General features: G+C 39.9%; 2 protein-coding genes across 2 annotated transcripts; both read right to left on the bottom strand.

The window, feature by feature from the left end:
* Window positions 1-762: 762 nt before the first annotated feature.
* Window positions 763-6,396, bottom strand: LOC137280542 (sulfotransferase 1B1-like). Its single transcript, XM_067811889.1, has 6 exons — window positions 6,128-6,396; window positions 5,585-5,763; window positions 5,077-5,403; window positions 4,549-4,652; window positions 3,919-4,105; window positions 763-1,724 (listed from the first exon to the last, which is right to left on the bottom strand). The coding sequence occupies exons 1-6, from the start codon at window positions 6,139-6,141 to the stop codon at window positions 1,615-1,617; spliced, it is 921 nt and encodes a 306-aa protein (XP_067667990.1). The 5' UTR covers window positions 6,142-6,396; the 3' UTR covers window positions 763-1,614.
* A 1,320-nt stretch (window positions 6,397-7,716) lies between these two features.
* On the bottom strand, window positions 7,717-17,460 carry LOC137293827 (sulfotransferase 1C2-like). The gene is made up of 6 exons (XM_067824594.1): window positions 17,199-17,460; window positions 16,351-16,529; window positions 15,781-16,104; window positions 15,090-15,193; window positions 11,585-11,771; window positions 7,717-9,593 (listed from the first exon to the last, which is right to left on the bottom strand). The coding sequence occupies exons 1-6, from the start codon at window positions 17,210-17,212 to the stop codon at window positions 9,484-9,486; spliced, it is 918 nt and encodes a 305-aa protein (XP_067680695.1). The 5' UTR covers window positions 17,213-17,460; the 3' UTR covers window positions 7,717-9,483.
* Between the last annotated feature and the right edge of the window lie 2,837 nt (window positions 17,461-20,297).

Genomic DNA, 20,297 nt, shown 5'->3' with positions numbered 1-20,297 from the left:
GAACACTGATAATACAATTTTATTTTCCTAGAAGAAATAGTTCATTAATTATTTATACGAAAGAACATGTATGACAACGTATTTTGGTTGACTGTTACGAAGTGTGAAAGTCATTGCGAAACGCTTGTACGATGGTGTTCATATGTTGAGAAGATGAACAGCTCCTTGTTGTCGTTACCTCGCTGAAATCTGACGTATGAGTCCGTCCACAGACGGCCAGATCGACATCTGTTTCAGTGGAAGCTTTCCCATGTAGTCTCGAAATAAAGGGACCCGTGAAGATCCGGGGTAGAATAGTCCACCAGAAACGCATGCTTGTTACAAAGGGCGATTATGCTTGTCATAAGGGGCAACTAACGTGATCGGGTGGTCAGACTCGCTGACTTGCTTGACACATGGCATCGGTTCCCAATTGCTCAGATCGGTCTTGGATTGTCTGGTCCAGACTCGACCATTTACACGCCGCCGCCATATAGCTGGAATATTGGTGAGTGGGGCGTAAAACTAAACTCACTGATTCTTTCGAAGCGAAGGGAAGCGATCCAACAGCAGCTGCATTAAGTTGTGTCACCTCGCTGTCCGGCATGGCTGATGTGTTGTTCCTTGTTATTACAAGACACCTCAATAGGTACGAGTGTGGCGTTGCTTGTTCCTCTAATACAGGTAAGCCTGCAAAGCACCTGAATACTGCTGCGTGAACTGGTAATATATTCTGTTTGCTGAAGGTCTGCTATAATGGCAAATAAAAAGAGCTGCCAGAACTTATTAACTACATTTTTATTCATCATATTTAAAACAGTTATTGTTGCATTTCTAAACGCACATATCTGAGTAGATAAGGCTGAACAAAGTTTAAGTTATCTCTGAAAGTTTCCTTAAGTTATTTGCACAAGATTCAGTTACCCAGCAAGTCGGTAATTAGGAAGGGTTAATTCATTTTGTTAGATTGTTGTCAATTACCTACTCCACTCCATTCCATAATATTTGTTTGTTGTTTGTAGCCGAACACACATATATCCCAGCTACAGGAAGGTCATCTGTAAATGATCCAATCTCTGCCAGCATGAATTGGAAAACAATGAAGTGTCAACCAATTTAGCGCTTGTGACCACCCATCCGAGTTACGTGTCTCTTATCTAACCACGTTAATCCAATCATTTTGAGTATTTTATCCTAAACATGATGAACAGAAGTAAAATACGACACGCTTGAAGTCTATAACATTTCTGAATACATGCATTGTCGTACCAAACAGTGCTGAATACACTGCAAATCTGCATTTTAGCATTTCTCGTTGTTATATACATTGTTATTTAGCGTATGCATTTGATAATAGAATGGGCCATATGAGCTGTGAGACATTTACCCAATACCTTTGACAATGTATCTATACAAAGCCACAGCTAACTGACTAATCACGGTGGCGAAAGTGCGAACGCGTCCACGTCCATCTTCTACTTACACTGTTTCAATCCTTGACTTCACGTCGATGTCAGTGTCAAATTCACTGGATAAATTCTGTCTCAGATCAGTTATTACCTATATGTTCTTACTTACGTTCTTCTTATGAGATTTTATGTTTATATTCACGGAGACAACCCTGTAGAGCGTTGTCTAATCATACGTGAAAACAATGCCTGTACCGTCATATGTTTTCTGTATGACATCATCAAATCTCTCGTTTTCAGCAACAGTTAGCCAGTTCTTCCAGTCCCCAATTTCACCTGAAACAGTAACATCATATTTACCATAAGGGCTTAAGTAATGCAATCGTACAGGCAATAACAGAAGATTGGAAAATAATATACTGAACCGCAAAGAAACGTCATCATACCAACAGTATTGAAAGACATAGATCATTTTAATAATAGTTGTTTGCTTCACTTTTTGTATGATAGCTACATCTAGTTCGCGACCAGTGTTCAATAAATTTAGTTTCAGATGCTGTATTTGATAAAAAATGTCGTCAAAACGCAGTTACTACAATGATGTTGGGACGAGTTTTTGTGCGTATTTCATGAAATGTACGTGCATCCCGAGGTATCATCCCTGTTAAAAAGTGCCACCGAACATGCACGGAATCATTCACTGGTCGACTGTAGCGACATGCCACGATTAGCAAGGGAACAGAGGCACCGACCTTTAGGAAGACTGAATGCTGGTCAGACAGCAACACATGTTGCTAATCATTTTTTCTTTTCTTGTTCGAGCAATATATCCCATGCAGCAGAGTCCAAGCCACTAGAAGCACAGCCGACCGTGCTCGCAGCGGAAGACCGCCCGTGACAACGTTGAGGCAAAATTGCCAGATTGTCCACCTCCACCTGCAAAATCGTTTCGTTGGGCCTACGGAAACCACACCGACAACCATTGGCAATCACCAGAGACCAATCAGCGCCGACACAGTGCGGAGGCGTTTGAAGGCAGAAGTCGTTGGTCTTTCCAGGGTTCGATTCTCCTTGTTCGACGTCGTCGTGCTCATCTCCAGTGGGTTACACGTCATCAGAATTGGCGTCAACGGGAATAGCGAACTGTAGTCTTCTCCGACGGAAGCCGGTATTGCGTCTCGACGCCTAAATGCAGAGTGAGAGTTAGTGGACGAAGCGCAGAGCGTTTTGTAGATGAATGTGTCATGGTGGAGTGGAGGTCCGAGCATAATAGTGTGGGGTGCTATAGGTCTCAATCACAAACTACGCCCTCTGGTGTTCCAGAATATAGTTCCTCGTAGAGAAATGCTGTAACATCTGCCCGCTACACTGGTCAAACGCTGACACCCTTCGTCGTGCTACAATTTTGTCGTCATGGAAACCACGTCTTCCATCACGACAACGGATGTGCCCATGCTGCGAGAGCAAGTAGAAACTTTCTCCGTTAACATGCATACAAACTCTTAAATGGCCTGTCCTCAGTAAAGTCCAGACCTCAACCCGATAAAACACTAGTGGGGCTCATTGATGTGCGACCAAGGCCGACAAATGTATCGGAACTCTCTCATCGAGTCTGGGCACAAATTTCCATGGCCTTCATCAACCTTCTCATCGACTTCGTGTACAGACGATGCAACGTTGTTGTCAACGTTCAAACACTGTCGCGCCATCCGTCCTTATTTTGACTGGTAATTGACTGAAATTAGTCCTTAAGTATTAAGACGATCAAACATGCCAATTTTGAATTTTTTCCGACGGTTATTGTGTTAATTACGTGTGTTTGAAATAAGCTGATTAGGCAGTGTCGTCTTTATTGCGGTTCAGTGTATGATTGAGTCTTCAAATACACTGGACACGAATCGAAATTACTTTCTACTTTCTCGTTCAATGGTATTCCACGGCCTTCACGTCATACTTGAAACCACGCCCTTGTGTCATATAAACCAACAAATTGTAAATTGAGAGATAGATCCGAAGATCAAACATACGATATCAATAAATTGCAAAGTTGCTAAACAATAGTAACATATACAATAGATTTGAACAAGATTATAACCTACTGCTTGACAAGTATTAGATCAGCAACGACCTGACAAATGCCCCAATTTGCATATATGGGAACGCCACCCAGAACATTCCATTTGAAACAAGAAGGAAACAGGTTGTTATCTAAATATTGAAAAGTTCAATTTCCTCGTGCTTATCGCCTCGTGATGCTGTTTTGCTGAACTAACTCGCGTAACGAGACACGTGTTAAACAGTAGCGGTATTGATTTCACACCACGGTCAGCATGTATTGCACGTGCTTAATCGCCAATCTACCTGTAGCAACCAAGTGTATCCGTCCAGATTACTTGCCCCGCCTGCTTGTCACAAACGCGTTCACTGCGCTGGCTCATCTAATGCTTGTCAAGCAGTAAAGCTATATAGTTTACAAAAGACCTTTGGACCGTCTCTCACCGGCGTAGAAAAAACATAAATTTACACTTACCTTTCCTATAGACTACTTGTTGACCTTTCTTCCAGAAGTTGGACACGTTAAATGCCTGTTCTTTCAAAGCTGCGTCTGCCGTCCTCATTTTCTTAAAGCTACACGCTTCTATTATTTCCGCTATTAGTTCATCACTGACAGACAATCCAATGAAGTCGACAACCTTTTTGATGTTGGTAACAGGGTCCTAAAATCAACAGAATTTCGGTTATTGACCTTTACCAAATACCGCTGGGCACTGTCTGAATAGGTGCAGTGGCCCCAGATCCCCTTTTGCATAAACTTCCATCGACCCCATGTCTGAATTACCATCAGGCGTATAGTGTACATCCATGTTGACATTGACGTTGACGTTGACGTTGGCGTTGACGTTGGCAAACAATGAAGAGGAAATGCTTACTTAATAGTAAAATCAATTTCAGGAGGCTCTTATGGTCGATATTGCGTGTATCACATGAATAAGTATTTTACAATAAACAACATGCGAAAGAAGCGAATATCGATTTCTTCTTGTAGTGTCATTTAGTTTATACTGAGACATCCTGGTGGGCCCTTGTGTTGAGGCGGGGAGGATCATTAAGTCTTACTGACACTTGCCTTGTAAGCCGTTAACATACCAAATTTACCAACCCTTTTCAAGTTCTCATAAAACAGTATCAGCAAAGGCAAATCAGGGTGATCCTGTTTCACTTGCAGCCAATCCTTCACGTAGTCAGCATAAGCTCCACCGGGAACTGAAACATTCAGTAATGATCACGTCAAGTCCGAAATCTTCATTTTAGAATATTTAGATCAACACTTTTACAGCAGAGGTTATTAGAATGGTTCAGCTTACATTCGCAGTGTGCTGGTTAGAACAATTAAACCGACAGTCAGTGGGTATAAACATACGTTGAAATTTCTAAGCAAACGTTCAGTTGCAGCATGTTAGTTTCACCGACAATCAGTTACAAACATGTTCAACCTTCATTCGGTTAGCAGCACTTTGGACACTTTTCATCTGCATTGAGGTAGCTCCTGACTACCAAATCATAATTAAACGTTAACGTTCTGGGTGTGTCAGACACGTTCAGACAGTATAGGACATGAGAGCTTGCAAACCTAAACTCTCGTAAATATCAGTCCTTCTAAACCCAAACACACGTATAAATTACTCACTTTTTCCTTCTAGGAACAGATCCAGATATTCTGAACGCGTCCCGTCAAACTCAAAGCTGTTGTTTTGTAGTCCGTTGAGCATGAAATAATAAGATACGCATACATCTTTGGGATTTCGCATGATGAAGATTGTTTTTATTCTCTTCTCCATCATCGACTTTGGCAGATGACGGAAATGTAGGTGTGAGTTTAGAACTCTCGGTGAGGGGAGTTCATCAAGCTCATCAAACTTCCCTGACCCCAACATGGCGACCCTCTTTGTCTTTTTGTTGTACTCAGTGTTACCTGCTCTCAGCATGCTTACGATTTCCCACAACCAGTGAGTACCTGAAGAGATCGGAACAGACAGCGCAGTTTGAGTACTGAATTGGGTTTTACACCTATTTGAACTTTTACAATATTGCTGCAGACTTCAACAGCTCTTAATCACTCTATTTATTTAATTTGCATTCATTTTACAAAGGATAATTCATTGAGCAAATTTTATAAAGCTGTGTCAAAGTCTTACCACATTTTGCGTATGCCGCTATCACCACATCATCGTCCCTCAACTCAAATTTCTGAACTTTTTGGATAATTTTGCTGTCATCCTCAATGGTTGTGCCAATCATCCGGAGCACGCCATCATTTTTGTAGAAGGACCATCCATGACCGTTCTCATTCCGGTAGTCGAGAATCACGGGAGTTCTGTGAAGAATCAGTGGTTGGGTTTGATTTAACGCCGCTTTGAAAGTTATGGCGGTTGTATTCACTTGTGTGACGAAACTTCTTGGTTTTATATATACAAAATCTTGCCCACAAACCAGGGATCAATATGATGTCGATCCAGAGTCTTGACTTTGTGTTTCCCAGACCTTGTTGTGTTTAAGTAATATCGACACAGAAGTGTCAGTCAGCTATATTCTCCTGAAACTAACTAGTTTAACTAAACTAGTAACCATTTTGATTAGTTACACTAGTGCCTACATTCGTGACCAGTTCGAGTTATTTCTGACTCAATATGATTAATACGGAAAAAGAACTCAGAATAGTAAGTGGAACAAGTACTTACCCCTGACCTTCCATACTGATCAGTATGTTTGTTCAACGCTTGTAACTGACTTTCCTCAACAAACAGCTGTGTATGCCTAGCGTGACTTTGCTACCGCCTTAAAGAAGGACTGGTCCCTGCCAATGTTCCTGTTCCCTGCCTGTTGGCAGGTGGACTGTTTAAGTGTTGATTCCAGGGGAGCGGGGCAAGGGCACCTCGACGCGAGGATGTTTGCGCTAGATCCACGAGAGGGATCACACAGCTCTCTCAGTCAACATGCAACGCTACTTATCAAGGCTGTTTATGCAAGTCATGGGCCTAGAAAATATACCTTATTCAAACCAGTGCTGTATGATTGCTGTGCAAAAGTGCGTTCCTCTGGGCACTCCCAAAACCCGTGAGGGTGTTCTGTGGAAGGTTTTCTAACTTCTCTGTCCCATACACAAAGCAGAAGGTGGGTTGGATGAGCAATAAATGTGATCAGTTGTTATGCCAGGAAATTGTAATTGCTTTAAGCATCAGTTGAAAAGATCTGACAAAAAACGGACTTGCCAGTGAATTGTTTCCAAAATGTCAATAAACCACGTTAAATGTCCCTATTCAGCCTTGCTGTTGATCTAAAACAAGGGAAAGATTCCAGTGGGCTAAAAGACAGACAATGTAATGAAGGCCAAGGGCTTGCAGATATTTGAAGCTGCAATACAATAGCAACCGGCGCTCTGGGTCTTTGGACCAGCGATAATTTCGAGCGTTGCGCATTGGGCGACCTACAGGAACATCACAACGTCAAGGCCGACACAGCACGCCAAACCATTGGGACTCACAACATACCCATTAGTGCCTATACAGTGCGCCGATTTCCGCGCGGAAGAAATCACTGCTATCGCAGACCACATCGTGCTCCTGTCCTCAATGCTCGTCAAACCGACTGCAATGGGCAACTCAGCATCGAAATTGGCGTTATCGACTATGGCGAACTGTTTTGTTGTCTATTGAAAGGTAGTATTGTACATGTGTTTCGATAGCTGATGGCAGAGTGAGACTATGGCGAAGGAGCGGGGAACTGTCTTCCAATGAGTGTATTGTTGAAAGAGACGCGTGGAGTCTGAAGGAGACAGCTGGCACCGTGGTGTTCCAGAATCTCCATCCAGGATGAAAAAAATGAAGTGACAGCTGCTCGCTATATTGACCGAGTCACATGATCCCATGTTGTTCCACATTTTGGACGTCACAGTAATCAGTAAAGAATCAATGGCTATAGTGTTCATCAACCGGTTTATTTATTCAATGTACATACGATGCAACGCTTTTATCGAGGTCACACACGATACTGACTTTGGTATCATAATGGTATCACTTTTGTTTGTGTGAACTCTAAATGTCATTCCTGAAAATATGTTCAATATAATTGTCAAGTTTGACCTCAGGCCTCCGTTTTGATTGCTAGTGTGAATTGAAGTGTCTTCTTGTAGAAAGTTCAGTCGTTATTGCGTTTCTTTTGAGGTTTAGTATAGTTTGATTTGTGCACAAAGCAAAACGCGAGTTTTGAGGAATCAGCTCGCTTGGCATGATGTTGACCAATCCACACACAACACAGCACAACACGTGAGTAAATACACGAGGAGTTTATTACACATTGCTCACAGGAACATCCTTTACAGAGTCTGTCAATAACTGATTCTTAAAACATTAGCTTTTCAAAGTATAAACATCACATGTAGATTGGGCACACTATAATCACAATGTAATACAATGTACAATACAATTGATATATATACAGTCACAAAAAATATAGTGCCCACAACATAAGGTAATGTTTAGCGTAAGGGACACACTCGCTAAATCGATATTAGTCACAAAACAGTGTAGTCGTAATCAGTATCAAGTATATGATTCTGAACAGAAATGTAGAAAACATACACCTGAAGGTAAGGCCAAGGGTACAAACATATGTGCAATATATAAAAGCTAAGAGGAAGATTATGATTGTGTGAGTACTATATACCTACAGTGGAGGCTGTCTAAACCAGACTGAAGAAATAGTCCCATTTAGGCAGCGTGCTGGATTGTAGAGCTGATGATAAATATACACGCCACGGGTAGGACTGAGTGAGTGAGTGAGTTATAATTTAACGTCACATCGGCAATATTTAAGCCATATCGTGACGAGGGTAGGACTGAGACTTTATGCTGGTGTTGACAACTTGCCGGATTGGACAGATGCCGGTTCTGACAGCTTACACTGTATTCCATTTACTGACAAACCTTTCTTATTGTGACCTTAAAATCATGTCATTTAGTTTGACCAAAGAATCGTTGATCAGTTCCGATTTATTTACCATGCATGTTTGTTAAGAAAAGATTTGAATAGAAAGTTGATCATATATGCCATCGTTAAGATGTATTCCTTCTTGTATATGGGCCTATGGCCTTTCATGCAGTAAAGAATTGAATTGAATTGCGGCCTAGGTATATGTGGCACGATGACCATGGCATATAGTTTAACAATACAGATCAGCGCAATGCATCTTGCAATAATAGCTTCCCAGATACTCGTCCAAGTTTTTGACCTATGCTCGGTATCAACGTGACCTGGCAGGTGAAACATAATCATTCAGTACAGATAAACACAGTGCACCTTACTTCTGCTCGCTTCCCAGATACTCGTCCTGGATTTTGTCCTATGTCTCTTACGAGAATGACCCCTAGCTAGTGAGACTTTAATGTGCAACACAAATAAACGTTATGCACCTCGTTTCTGTTAGTCTCGCTGATACCCGTCCCAGATTTTGTCCTCTTTGCCCGCTACGAATGTGACTGTTGGCAAGTGTAAGATAGTGGAATGTGGTAACTAGACAGTGATGTTTCTAGTTTTCAAAAACATATACTGTCATAAAATATTGGTTACGCTTTAAACTTTGTATATGTAATCCTGTGATAGAACTTACACGAAAAATATGTTTCAGGAAAATTGCATTTGATTTAAATTAGGGTATTTACAGTTTTTAGTTTAACAGGCCAGATTAATCCATGCTTTGGGCATGTGTTGCAAACACTTATACATAATACTTGATTCGAGGCCAAAGCTTCTTTAAATGTGTACAGTATCAAACGCAAATATAGGTAAATACATTGTAAATATGAAGTTACTTATATTTCCCTTAGCTTGCAAAGGGTATGAAACATGAATAACTGTTGATGACAACACTAATACAACTCACTCTGTTGATGACAACACTAATACAACTCACTCACTCACTCACTCATCCATGTTGTAACAGAATTCATTCATTCTTCCTAACTCTACTTTGATTTCAGTGTCAGTAAGGTTCAGTGGCTAAACTCTGACCGCAATCACATGACCACCATATAACCAGTTATTCATACGTGAATACAATGCCCGTTCCTTCAAATCGGCGTTCGATGACGCCGTCAAATTTTTCGTTCTGGGCAACTGTTATCCAGTTCTTCCAATCCCCAACTTCACCTGAAACAGCAAATAATATCATATCTTCAAAGATGAGCAATACAATTTAAGGTCAGTAAGTATTATATATATATATAGCTCCTTACGTACGTCATTCATGGGTATTTTCTCGAGTAACCCAAAGGAAAATTAAGTTGTCAGTGTCACAAGTTCCTGTTAGCATAAGGTCACAAGAGCTGTGCAATATTACCGTTGAACCGGTTTATACTGGCACGATTATCGCGGTATGGTTCCGAATCTGCAATATGTCAGGTCGTCCAGAGTTAGCTCCGTTTGAATTATGAGTCCTGTATGTTCTTAGCAACAAAATGCGTTTGTTTTTTGAGACATTTTACAGGGGGAAGCATCTTTATAGGTGGCTCCAAGAGTTCCATACTATGTGATCTCAGATGTACCATTGCTCTTAGGTGGACTTATTAGTAGAGCCTCGGACTATCAGTAATCAGTTCACAATTCACATTTTTTTTATTTTCGATTGTTTCATAATGGGATATATGTTATGAACTTTTCATAAAGTCCTAAGTGTTTACAAAAAATTGTAGTACTGTATATCAACATTTCAGTAGAGGTTCTTAGTTATTGGTGGCCACATGAGAATTTACGTTCATGCAGCTAACCTAAATCATGTTTTTGTTTCATTTTGCCATAATTCATGTTAACACGTTAATATTGGAGTTAAATCTGAATAAATCACTAGCATGCTGTAACACTAATTACATTCTGCACTGAAGTGAATTCTGCTGAAGCAAACAACACCTACCATGAAATCACGTTGTACTTTTACCTTTATCACTATGTTCACAACTTTGTTGCAATACTTTCAGTAAACATTCCACATTACGGCTCTGTATCATTGTATTTATCTGTAAACCATTGCCATAGACAGCAGGAACGGGGAGTCTGAAAGTATGGTGTACGGGCAACTAAAACGATCATGTCGCATACAGAGAGCTATTGCGAATTTATGATGTACATTAGGCAGGAACCTTCTGATTAATTTATTACATAATATATTACAGTATTTAAAATATTTGCAATCTGAGAATCAGGGCAATACCCAGCCTTGCATATTACCCTTAGGTCAAGATTATTTGATGTTGTGACACACATGATGTGTGCTAAAAACCGTTTGATCTATATATGCATAAGTATCCGTGAGTAGTCCCCTCATCAATCAGTTGCTATAGATGTTATACTTTTCTAACCCACGTGTGTCCCACAACATATGACATGATTAATTGACTTACTCTTACCCACGTGACATCATTAATGGACTTATTCTTACCTTCCCCCCACTCACGTGTGTCAAGTAGCATCATTGGACAAGACAAGACAATACTTTTATTACATTCAGGGTCTGTGGCCCACAGATAGTTTACAGAAGTATTCTTTTACAAGTCAGTTGTACCTAATGTTTCAGTAATTTACATCTTAACTTACTGGATCGTTTCATAAACAATGACAGATTTCTGTCATTTTGTTCACTGCAAGAACATAATAATAATGTAAAAGTTACATGGGGTGGGGTTAAGTATTAACAGGTAACAAACTGGTATATATTTCTCTCTAATGTCACCATATGATTTACATACAAAAGTGGAGTGAATTTCTACAGCTTCTTTGAGTAATGGGCAGATTCTTTGATTCCTTTGAATGGACACATTCCTTGCTTCATTTACAATGAAATTTTGCAAGCTTACTCTAAATGTCATTAACTTATACCTTAACTCGTTGCATCACAGATAAATACCTTTCAGCCTGTAGTAAAGTTTTTAATGTCCTATAACAATCATATTGAGTGCTATTCTTAATGGACCTATTCTAAACCGCATGTGTCTCACAACAAGTGACATTAATGATTTTTTCTAACGGACGAGTGTCTTACAACAAACAACAGTATTAGTGTTGGACCTGCTCTATCAGCGATCTTCATTTAATTTATAAAGGGCAAGAAGAAAACACTGACAAACAGGGACAAAGACAAGTCTCACCTTTTCTATACACTCCTTGGTGACCTTCCTTCCACATGTTGGAAGCATTAGTGACGTGCTCCTTGACCTCAGTGTTTGCCGATTTCAGCTTCTTAAAGCTGCACGCTTCTGCTATTTGCTCACATAGTTCATCACTGACAGTCACTCCAAGGAAGTCGGCAACCGTTCTGATGTTTTTGACAGGATCCTAAAATCAACCAAATAAACGTCATCTCGAACAAATGTTGTAAAGGGCACTTGTACAATTAGCACTACTATGGCCGTTGAAAACAACATAGAATTATGAACAGTCCAGTATACTATACAGTATATACTTCAGATAAACAAATGTTTAAATAACAAATAAGTCCAAGGACGGTAAACGTAAAGTCTTTAATGATAATGGGCGATGTGCCAGCGATCAAGAAACAGGGTATTTTACGTATATAGGTAATAATTATTCAAGCCTAGTAGATTGCATTATCTCATCATCAATTTTATTTGACTTCGTTGGTGCTTTTAGAACACAATCACGAATCAAGTCATATCGTTTACCAAAAGCTCTATCAGTAACGACAGATCATGTTAGATAACAATGCTTGTAAGCTTAGAACACAATCACGAATCAAGTCACACCGTTTACCAAAAGCACTATCAGTAACGACAGATCATGTTAGATAATAATGCTTGCAAGCTTAGAACACAATCACGAATCAAGTCAGACCGTTTACCAAAAGCATTATCAGTAACGACAGATCATGTTAGATAATAATGCTTGTAACATTTTAGAACACAATCACGAATCAAGTCACACCGTTTACCAAAAGCACTATCAGTAACGACAGATCATGTTAGATAATAATGCTTGCAAGCTTAGAACACAATCACGAATCAAGTCACACCGTTTACCAAAAGCACTATCAGTAACGACAGATCATGTTAGATAATAATGCTTGCAAGCTTAGAACACAATCACGAATCAAGTCAGACCGTTTACCAAAAGCACTATCAGTAACGACAGATCATGTTAGATAATAATGTTTGTAAGCTTTTTTGGAAAACGATAAAGTTGAACAATGTAGCGAGAATCTGTTTTCCGGTCATGTTCACAAATATTCATGACAGCATTAAATATGTTACCAATACTCTCTGTTAAGCTGTCGAAAGTATGAAAAACTGGTACATCAAAGAAATGGTACCTAAGTGCATGTGAGAAACTTAGAACTAAACTTTGTAAGCTATTAAATAAGTTTAGGAAATCGACAGATAAGAGGTCATTCGAAGAATATTGTCAGATAAGAAATGAATATAACGCAGTGTGTATACAAGAGTGACTATGATTACTTAAAAGAAAAGCGGCTGGACACAGAAGATAGCATATCGGACTCAAAATTGTTTTGGCTTAAACTTTACAAATTGAACCCTTCTACAGTAGCAAAAAGCAATATCAGTATGAATGAGTGGCATCGACATTTAAGAACAATTTTCAACTTAGAAACTGATAATAATACTGATAACGTTGTTGACGATCCAAATACATTAACGTCTAGTGACTCCTGACTACTTTTGCGCTATCAGTAGATATGTTCGATTGTCTTATTAGTAGGGATGGAATTCTGGATAGCACTAAATGTTTTAAAGTCACTAAATCACCAGGCACTGATGACATAACACCAGCGTTGATTAAGAATTCGGCAGATATTTTAGCACCATATTTAGAATTAGTATTCAATATAATATTAGAAAATAGTATTTTTCCAACTAGTTGGACAATCGGTATTTTATTGTCCCGCTCCACAAACAAGGCAGTCTCAATAATCCAAATACCAAAATGAAAAACACGATCCATAATATGTATGAAAATGTTAGAGGTTGTGTTAAGAATAACAACGAATTCTCAGACTCTTTTGAACTACAGCATATTGAAAGGAACTGTGGGTATGGAATACGAATCCACCTGACCTAGTATAAATGTTTCTTCTGTTGTGCTTTTTGCAGACGATATCGTTCTATTCTCAAGCACTGTTGCAGGTTTACAAAATCTTATACAATAACTTGAGAGTTACCGTCACAAACATAAATTAACTGCAAATAGAAATAAAACTGAAGAGGTAGTTTTCAAAAAAGGGGGACGTTTATCAAAAGACGAAAAATGGTTACATAAAGGTGAAAAATTAGAATGTTCCAGTTCATACAAACATTTGGGAATGTTCTTCAGTAATTGCTTATCTTGGACAGCACTTATTAATTAATTACAAGCACAAAAAGTCATGATAGGTATCCATAAACAATTAAGTGTACTTAGTGATATTAACATAAGTTCATACTTTAAAACATGTGATGCGTAAATTAAGCCAATTTATGTTTTTGACGAAGCCGAAATATGGAGGTTGAATTATTACAATGATATCGAAAGAGTTCAGTTAATAGCATGTAAAAGATTTCTTGATGTTACAATATGATGATGCTATTTGATAAAAATGCACATACAAATTTTATTTCGTTGCTAGAAAATTTCTATTCTCAAAAAGGTTTGGCTTTGTATGGGAAGATCAGTATGTTGATTCTGAGGGAAAGTTTATTTTAGAACTAACACAAAGATTAAAAGATATTTGCAAGAATGGTTTGAAAAGATATCACTTTCCAGTATATGTTGGCATTATAAGATGTAAACGTACTTTGGAAGCCGACATATATCTTTCATGTCTGAACGTCAAAACAGTATAGCATAGTGTTAAGCAGACTGAGATGTTCTTCACATAGTTGATTTGTCGAACGTAGAAGATTTAATAATGTCATAAAAGAGAATAGAACTTGCAAACTGTATGATATTAACCAAATAGAAGACAAATATCATTTTCTCTTTATTTGACCTGCTTATAATTCCATGTGAAAGTTGTATATCAAGAAATATTATTGTGCCCATCCAAACCTTCATAAAGTCCCAGCATTGCTAACTAACCATACCCATACTATACTTCAAAACTTGTCCATATTTGAATACTATGCCAATTAGTACAGAATATATCTTACAACACAATGTAACCTACAGATGAACATGTTCCCGTCTTCACGTATATTAAAGGTGTTGTGCTATGGGCCTGTGCAATTTCAGTGCCGAAAATAAATATGATGTACCAAAGGAACTAATGATATACCTTCCAATCTATAACCAGATTTGTAAACGAGAAATGCTAACGAAGACAACACTCACTCCTTTACTTAAACCATGTTAATACCCAACGCTGAACGTTAAAACAGACAGAAAAGCAAACAATATGCTCTTATGTTACTTATTGATAATGCACTTGATAAGGGTACTACTATTGGCCACATCACATGAAGGAGCAACCCATGACATATTCCATGCACATGCAGCAATTGTATCAGAATTTCCAGTTTATTTATCTGAGCTGAGCGTATACATCGTGATTGACCACTGGTGTTTACATTCAAATCTTCAAACCGTGAACCCAGCAAACTATTTTGACCTTGTCGACATTGGGTATCCACGTCAACTACATACCTGTTTCAGGTTTTCATAAAACAATGTTAATATTGGCAAGTCCGGGTTGTCCTGTTTCACTTGCAGCCAATCCTTCACGTAGTCGACATAATCACCATTGGCCACTGTAACATCGAATGTCATGATTACAAAGTGCCATTTAGAAAGTGATCCAATGTAACATATGTTATATCTGGGATTAAATCAGCTCTGAGTGTTTAAAGAAGACATTCTGGCCGCGCAGTACATAAGGCGCTACCCTCCATATCCAGGCAGATTTGAAACGAACACTAACACACATGGCTTCATATAGTCTAAAACGAAATTCAGACAGCAAACGAGTGGGTGTTCAATGTGCTTTGAAAAGGCACATTAGTCGATTCACGGTGTGCCACGTAAACGAGAGTATCAAGCCCGAATTAATATAGGCCACCTCCTCGTTAAAACCCACGAGGGCAGGTATGGTGCCTATAAACATGGCCGGGTTCCAAACCCACGGTCACAAATGTTACAGTGAATTATAACGTCTTAAACGAAACAACATGAACTATATCGGATTTAACTGTTGAAGACAGGGGCCATCAAAGTAATATGTTACTGTTCTGTCAATGTTAATTACATAGGGGAAATATGTCTCCAGACTGATATAAGCCTAACTCTGCCATGACCTGTGAGACTGGTCATGTTGTAACAACATGTACGTATGACTCACCTGTTCCTTCCAGAAACAGATCCAGAAATTCTGAATACGTCCCGTCAAACCTAAAACTCAGTTTAATTCCGTTGAGATGGTTAAACATCGATACGCTGACATCTTTGGGATTTCGCATGATGAAGATCGTTCTTATCTTCTTCTCCACCAGCTTTTCCGGCAGATGACGAAAATATAGATGTGAGTTTAGAACTCTTGGGGAGGGGAGTTCATCAGCCCGCTCAAACTTCGGCATCCCCAACATGGCGATTTCCTTAGCCTGCTTGTTGTACTCAGAGTTGCCGGCTCTGAGCATGGTGACGATTTCCCATAACCAGTGGGTACCTTAAGGGATTGGAATAGAATAGAGAGAGTAAGTAAGTGGAATAGAGTTTAATCCTGTTTGAATGGTATTTGTGTTTCGGTCAGCATGATCTACTCAGTCCAGGTAGCACTAGGCAAGGTTAGTAGATGTATGAGTTCGTTGCCTGCAGCATGATTACGAGGTTCTAGACTTATGAAGCCATCTGCTTCCTGCAGATTTCCAAAACCATTCAGTCACTCAACAGATTATCCAGCTTAGCTTCTTACCACATTTGGGATATGCCGCAATCAAGACGTCATCGTCCCTTAGTTCCAGTTTCTGAACTTTGTCGATCATCTTCATGTCATCTTCAGGGGTGGTGCCGATCGACCGGAGGACGCCGTCATTTTTGTAGAAGGACCATCCATGACCATTCTTATTCCGGTAGTCCAGAATCTCGGGAGTTCTGTGAAGAATCAGTGGTTGGGTTTGATGTAACACCGCAGTTTGTAGTCACTTGTGTTCCGAAACCGCTTGCTGCTATTTACATAAAATGCTTGCCAGAAAAGGCGACTGTGCTTGTCGTAAGAGGCGACTAATGGGATCGGGTGGTCAGGCTCGCTGACTTGGTTGACACATGTCATCGGTTCCCAATTGCACAGATCGATGCTCATGTTGTAGATCACTGAATTGTCAGGTCCAGACTTGATTATTTACAGACCGCCGCCATATGGCTGGAATATTGCTGAGTGCAGCGTAAAACTAACCTCACTCACTCACTATTTACAAAAATGACAGGTCTGCATACTTAAGGATTAATACAATGTCGAATAAGAGTTTTGACTCACTGATTAGTTTTGAATGAAAGTTTAGAATGGCTTGTGTAAGGATACTACTTGGTGCTATTAACAAAACTGACAGAGATGCCTACAAACCAAGGATCAGTGTTATGTCGAACTTGGATTTGAACGGGGATCCTAGCCAATGGGGATGTAATTCTGCATTTATTTAAGTCACAGTCTCATTTCAATACATGACATCAATGCAGTAGTGAAAGACAAGCTCCTGTTGCAATTTGATGGCTACCTTGTCAGCTCTGTATGCACCCAGAATAATGTGGGGAACAAGTACTTACCCCTGAGCTGCCATTTTGACCAGGATGTGCTATGAGCGCTTGTAATTGACTTTCTTCAACACACAACTGTGTATACCAATCGTCCCAAACAATCTTCCAATTCCTTGTTAATAAGCAACACTGATCATAGAGGGCAGTGTCAGTGTCGTCGTGTTGGTTCCAGGGGAGCAGAGTCAGGACACCTCAAGGGCCAGGATTCTTAGTCGAGATCCACCTAACACCTTTTTCAGTCAACCTGACACGCTCTTATCTAGACCGTAATGCAAGTCATGGATCGGAAAGAAATGTGTATGCTATTGAGATAACAAAAATGTGGAGCATAGTCGTTCTGCAGAGTTGCCTTCCTTTATGCTGATCTACATGCATCGTGGTAAAATAAAAACCCATGTGTCCTCACAACAAGTAATGCAGTACTCGGACTTCTTCTGACAGGTGTCTCCTCACAACATGTAAGACAGAGCTGGAATTGTCTCTAACCAATGACTTCAAGGAAGGTGCGACTAAAATTAAGAATATTATAGCCAAACTATTTCTAATCTGACACGTTCTATATATTCAGTTGTGACCTCCCTTCCAGATATCGGACGATCCCTCATATCCCTCCCTCGGCGCCCTATCGGCAGCCCTCGGCTTCGTAAAGCAGCACGCATGTGCTATTTCTGCTCACACAGCTCGTCAGTGTCTGACACTCCGAGGAACGCCGCAACCGTTTTGATGTCCTTGACAGGACCCCAGAACCAATACAGCGTGGATAAATACACACATCAAATTACATAGCACCTGCAACTGCACTACGCGACACCATTTAGGGTGAAACCAAAACTGAGAAATGTAGAGTGACGTCGTGTACGTTGTATTCTATCATATACAGGTCGAGACAGGCGGTGCCGGAAGCTCCTATTCCACTCTTTCTCTATGATATTGTCCAAACTGAAATCTTAATACTGTATTTTTTTTCAGGTACACTACAGTTACCTATAAAGTATAACTAACTCAAATGGTCTAAAACCATTTTACATAGCTACTAAACAATCATAACAATTATCATTCTTCATTCTAAATGCGAATCAAGCATCCTGTCATTTCCCCCTTTTTTCGAAAAACCTGCATTGAACATTGGACGTATTGCCTTTAGCTACACTCGATACTGTGAAAACAAGACGGCTATTTAGACATTCCCCCAACAGCTATTTTGATATTTCGGTGAACCCGATACGCTCTTATCAAGACTGCAAATGCAGGTCAATGCTCTGTTATTTAGATATGTGTTGTTCCAGTTGTTCCGCCCCATGTTGGTGATCTGAATGCATGATGGTGAAATGAAAACGCTAACTGCAAAATAACATTCTTCCCTTTTTTAAAAAGAAATTTGCAGTCGTTCCACGTCTGATGAGCTATGTGTTTACAGAAAAGCATAAGAGAGCAGTGATATTCATGAAACGATGTTCCCATATAATGTAATACACTGTACATGTAGATGGTGTAATGTCATGTAGTGGACTTAGAATTAGTGTCTGGACTCAGGGTTTCATTGAAAGAGTATATTTCGTCCACACATCACGTTTCTGATGTGCGCACATGGAAATATCTTATGGTGACATCAGTGTTGATGTAATTGCCTTTATTATTTTGGTACAACTTAGCATGCATGAATTAGGTAGTCTATATAATTGTGATGAACAAGAAACATGGTATGGCCAGGAGTGGAATAAGCGCTATGGAAAAGTAGGGACGACGACTGATATGGCAGTTATGTCCTAGTGCTAACCGAATCAGTTGTAAGTTGTACCATATTAATGTCATGATCATACGTTTCTTTTATGTGCCAAATCACTTAGGAACTACATTTTCGAATAACTTCCAAGAGTGGAGTAGGGGTTTAGGCACATGTATTCTGTTTTCAACTTGTCCACGTTGTTTCTGAACTCTTCTAACAAAACCGATCTGAACGTTGTTTTTCATTAATTATTTCATTATTTTATAAGATTGTCCCATGGTTTGAAGTTTTTCTGGGACACTCAAGGTTCAATTTCTGGGTTGATAGACACAAGGAGACTGGTGGAAGTATCAGTCGGTCGGTCCTGTGCAAACATACATGTACATGTTTGATGTACGTGACGCTGAGGTGAGTGAATCTAAAAACCAAGGCAGTCTATCAGCCGCGGTGCATGTTCGGTGACGTTTTCCATAGGTCAGCGTGATAAAGAGATATAAGTTTCTAGGTCACGTCTCCGAATTAGTCAATGGGCAATGCAACCGTGGCAAGCAGGGACATAGCGCTTTATATATAGCAGAGGTGCACCGTTGAGTTGTAAATCTTTGTTCATGAAAAGATATTTCTCTTTTTTTGCAGATGATTGTCTACTGTCAAAGTGAAACAATATCAGTTAGAGCTGCAGGGTCGGTGGTGGCACAGGTACACATATATGTATCCTGTGTACGTTTCTGTACACAGACGGGTTAGGTGGTCAGACTCGCTGACTTGACTGACACATGTCTTCGGTTCCCAATTGCGCGGATCGATGCTCATGCTGTTGATCACTGGATTGTCTGACCCACACTCAATTATTTACAGACTGGAAATATTTAGCCTGAATATTGATGAATGCGGCGTAAAAGTAAACTCACTCCCTCACTCACGCATTCACTCACTCACTCACTCACTGTACACAGAACATCTGTACCCTTGGTGACTATTGTTGGGGGCACCGGGGAAGAGATATCTGCTCGTGGTGGGTGTTGGTTAAAGCTAAATCTCTTCTAGTCCCGTTGTCGACCCAGTGTCAGACTGGTTCACAGCACCCTATGGCTGGCCGTAGACCGAATTACACAACCTGTTTGCCGTGGGTTGCGGTGCAGGAAGGGATTCTGGTTGTTGAAGGCATAGGAGCCAGGAATAGCGTTGTTGCTGTCCAACACACTACTTCCGCCCTAAAGTCATCGGGATAGGTGGTGGGATGGCCCAGATTCTCTCACTCGACTGGTCATGTCGAATACGAACATCATAGTTATGTCGAATACTAACGTCATAGTTTCTTCATTCAAAGTCCCCGAACTGCAATAAAGGTATCATTAAGAGACCGGGACCGATGACTCCAT

The sequence above is a fragment of the Haliotis asinina genome, chromosome 1 (genome assembly GCF_037392515.1).
Source record: "Haliotis asinina isolate JCU_RB_2024 chromosome 1, JCU_Hal_asi_v2, whole genome shotgun sequence".
Lineage (NCBI taxonomy): Eukaryota > Metazoa > Mollusca > Gastropoda > Lepetellida > Haliotidae > Haliotis > Haliotis asinina.
This window is presented reverse-complemented; position numbering and strand designations above follow the sequence as displayed.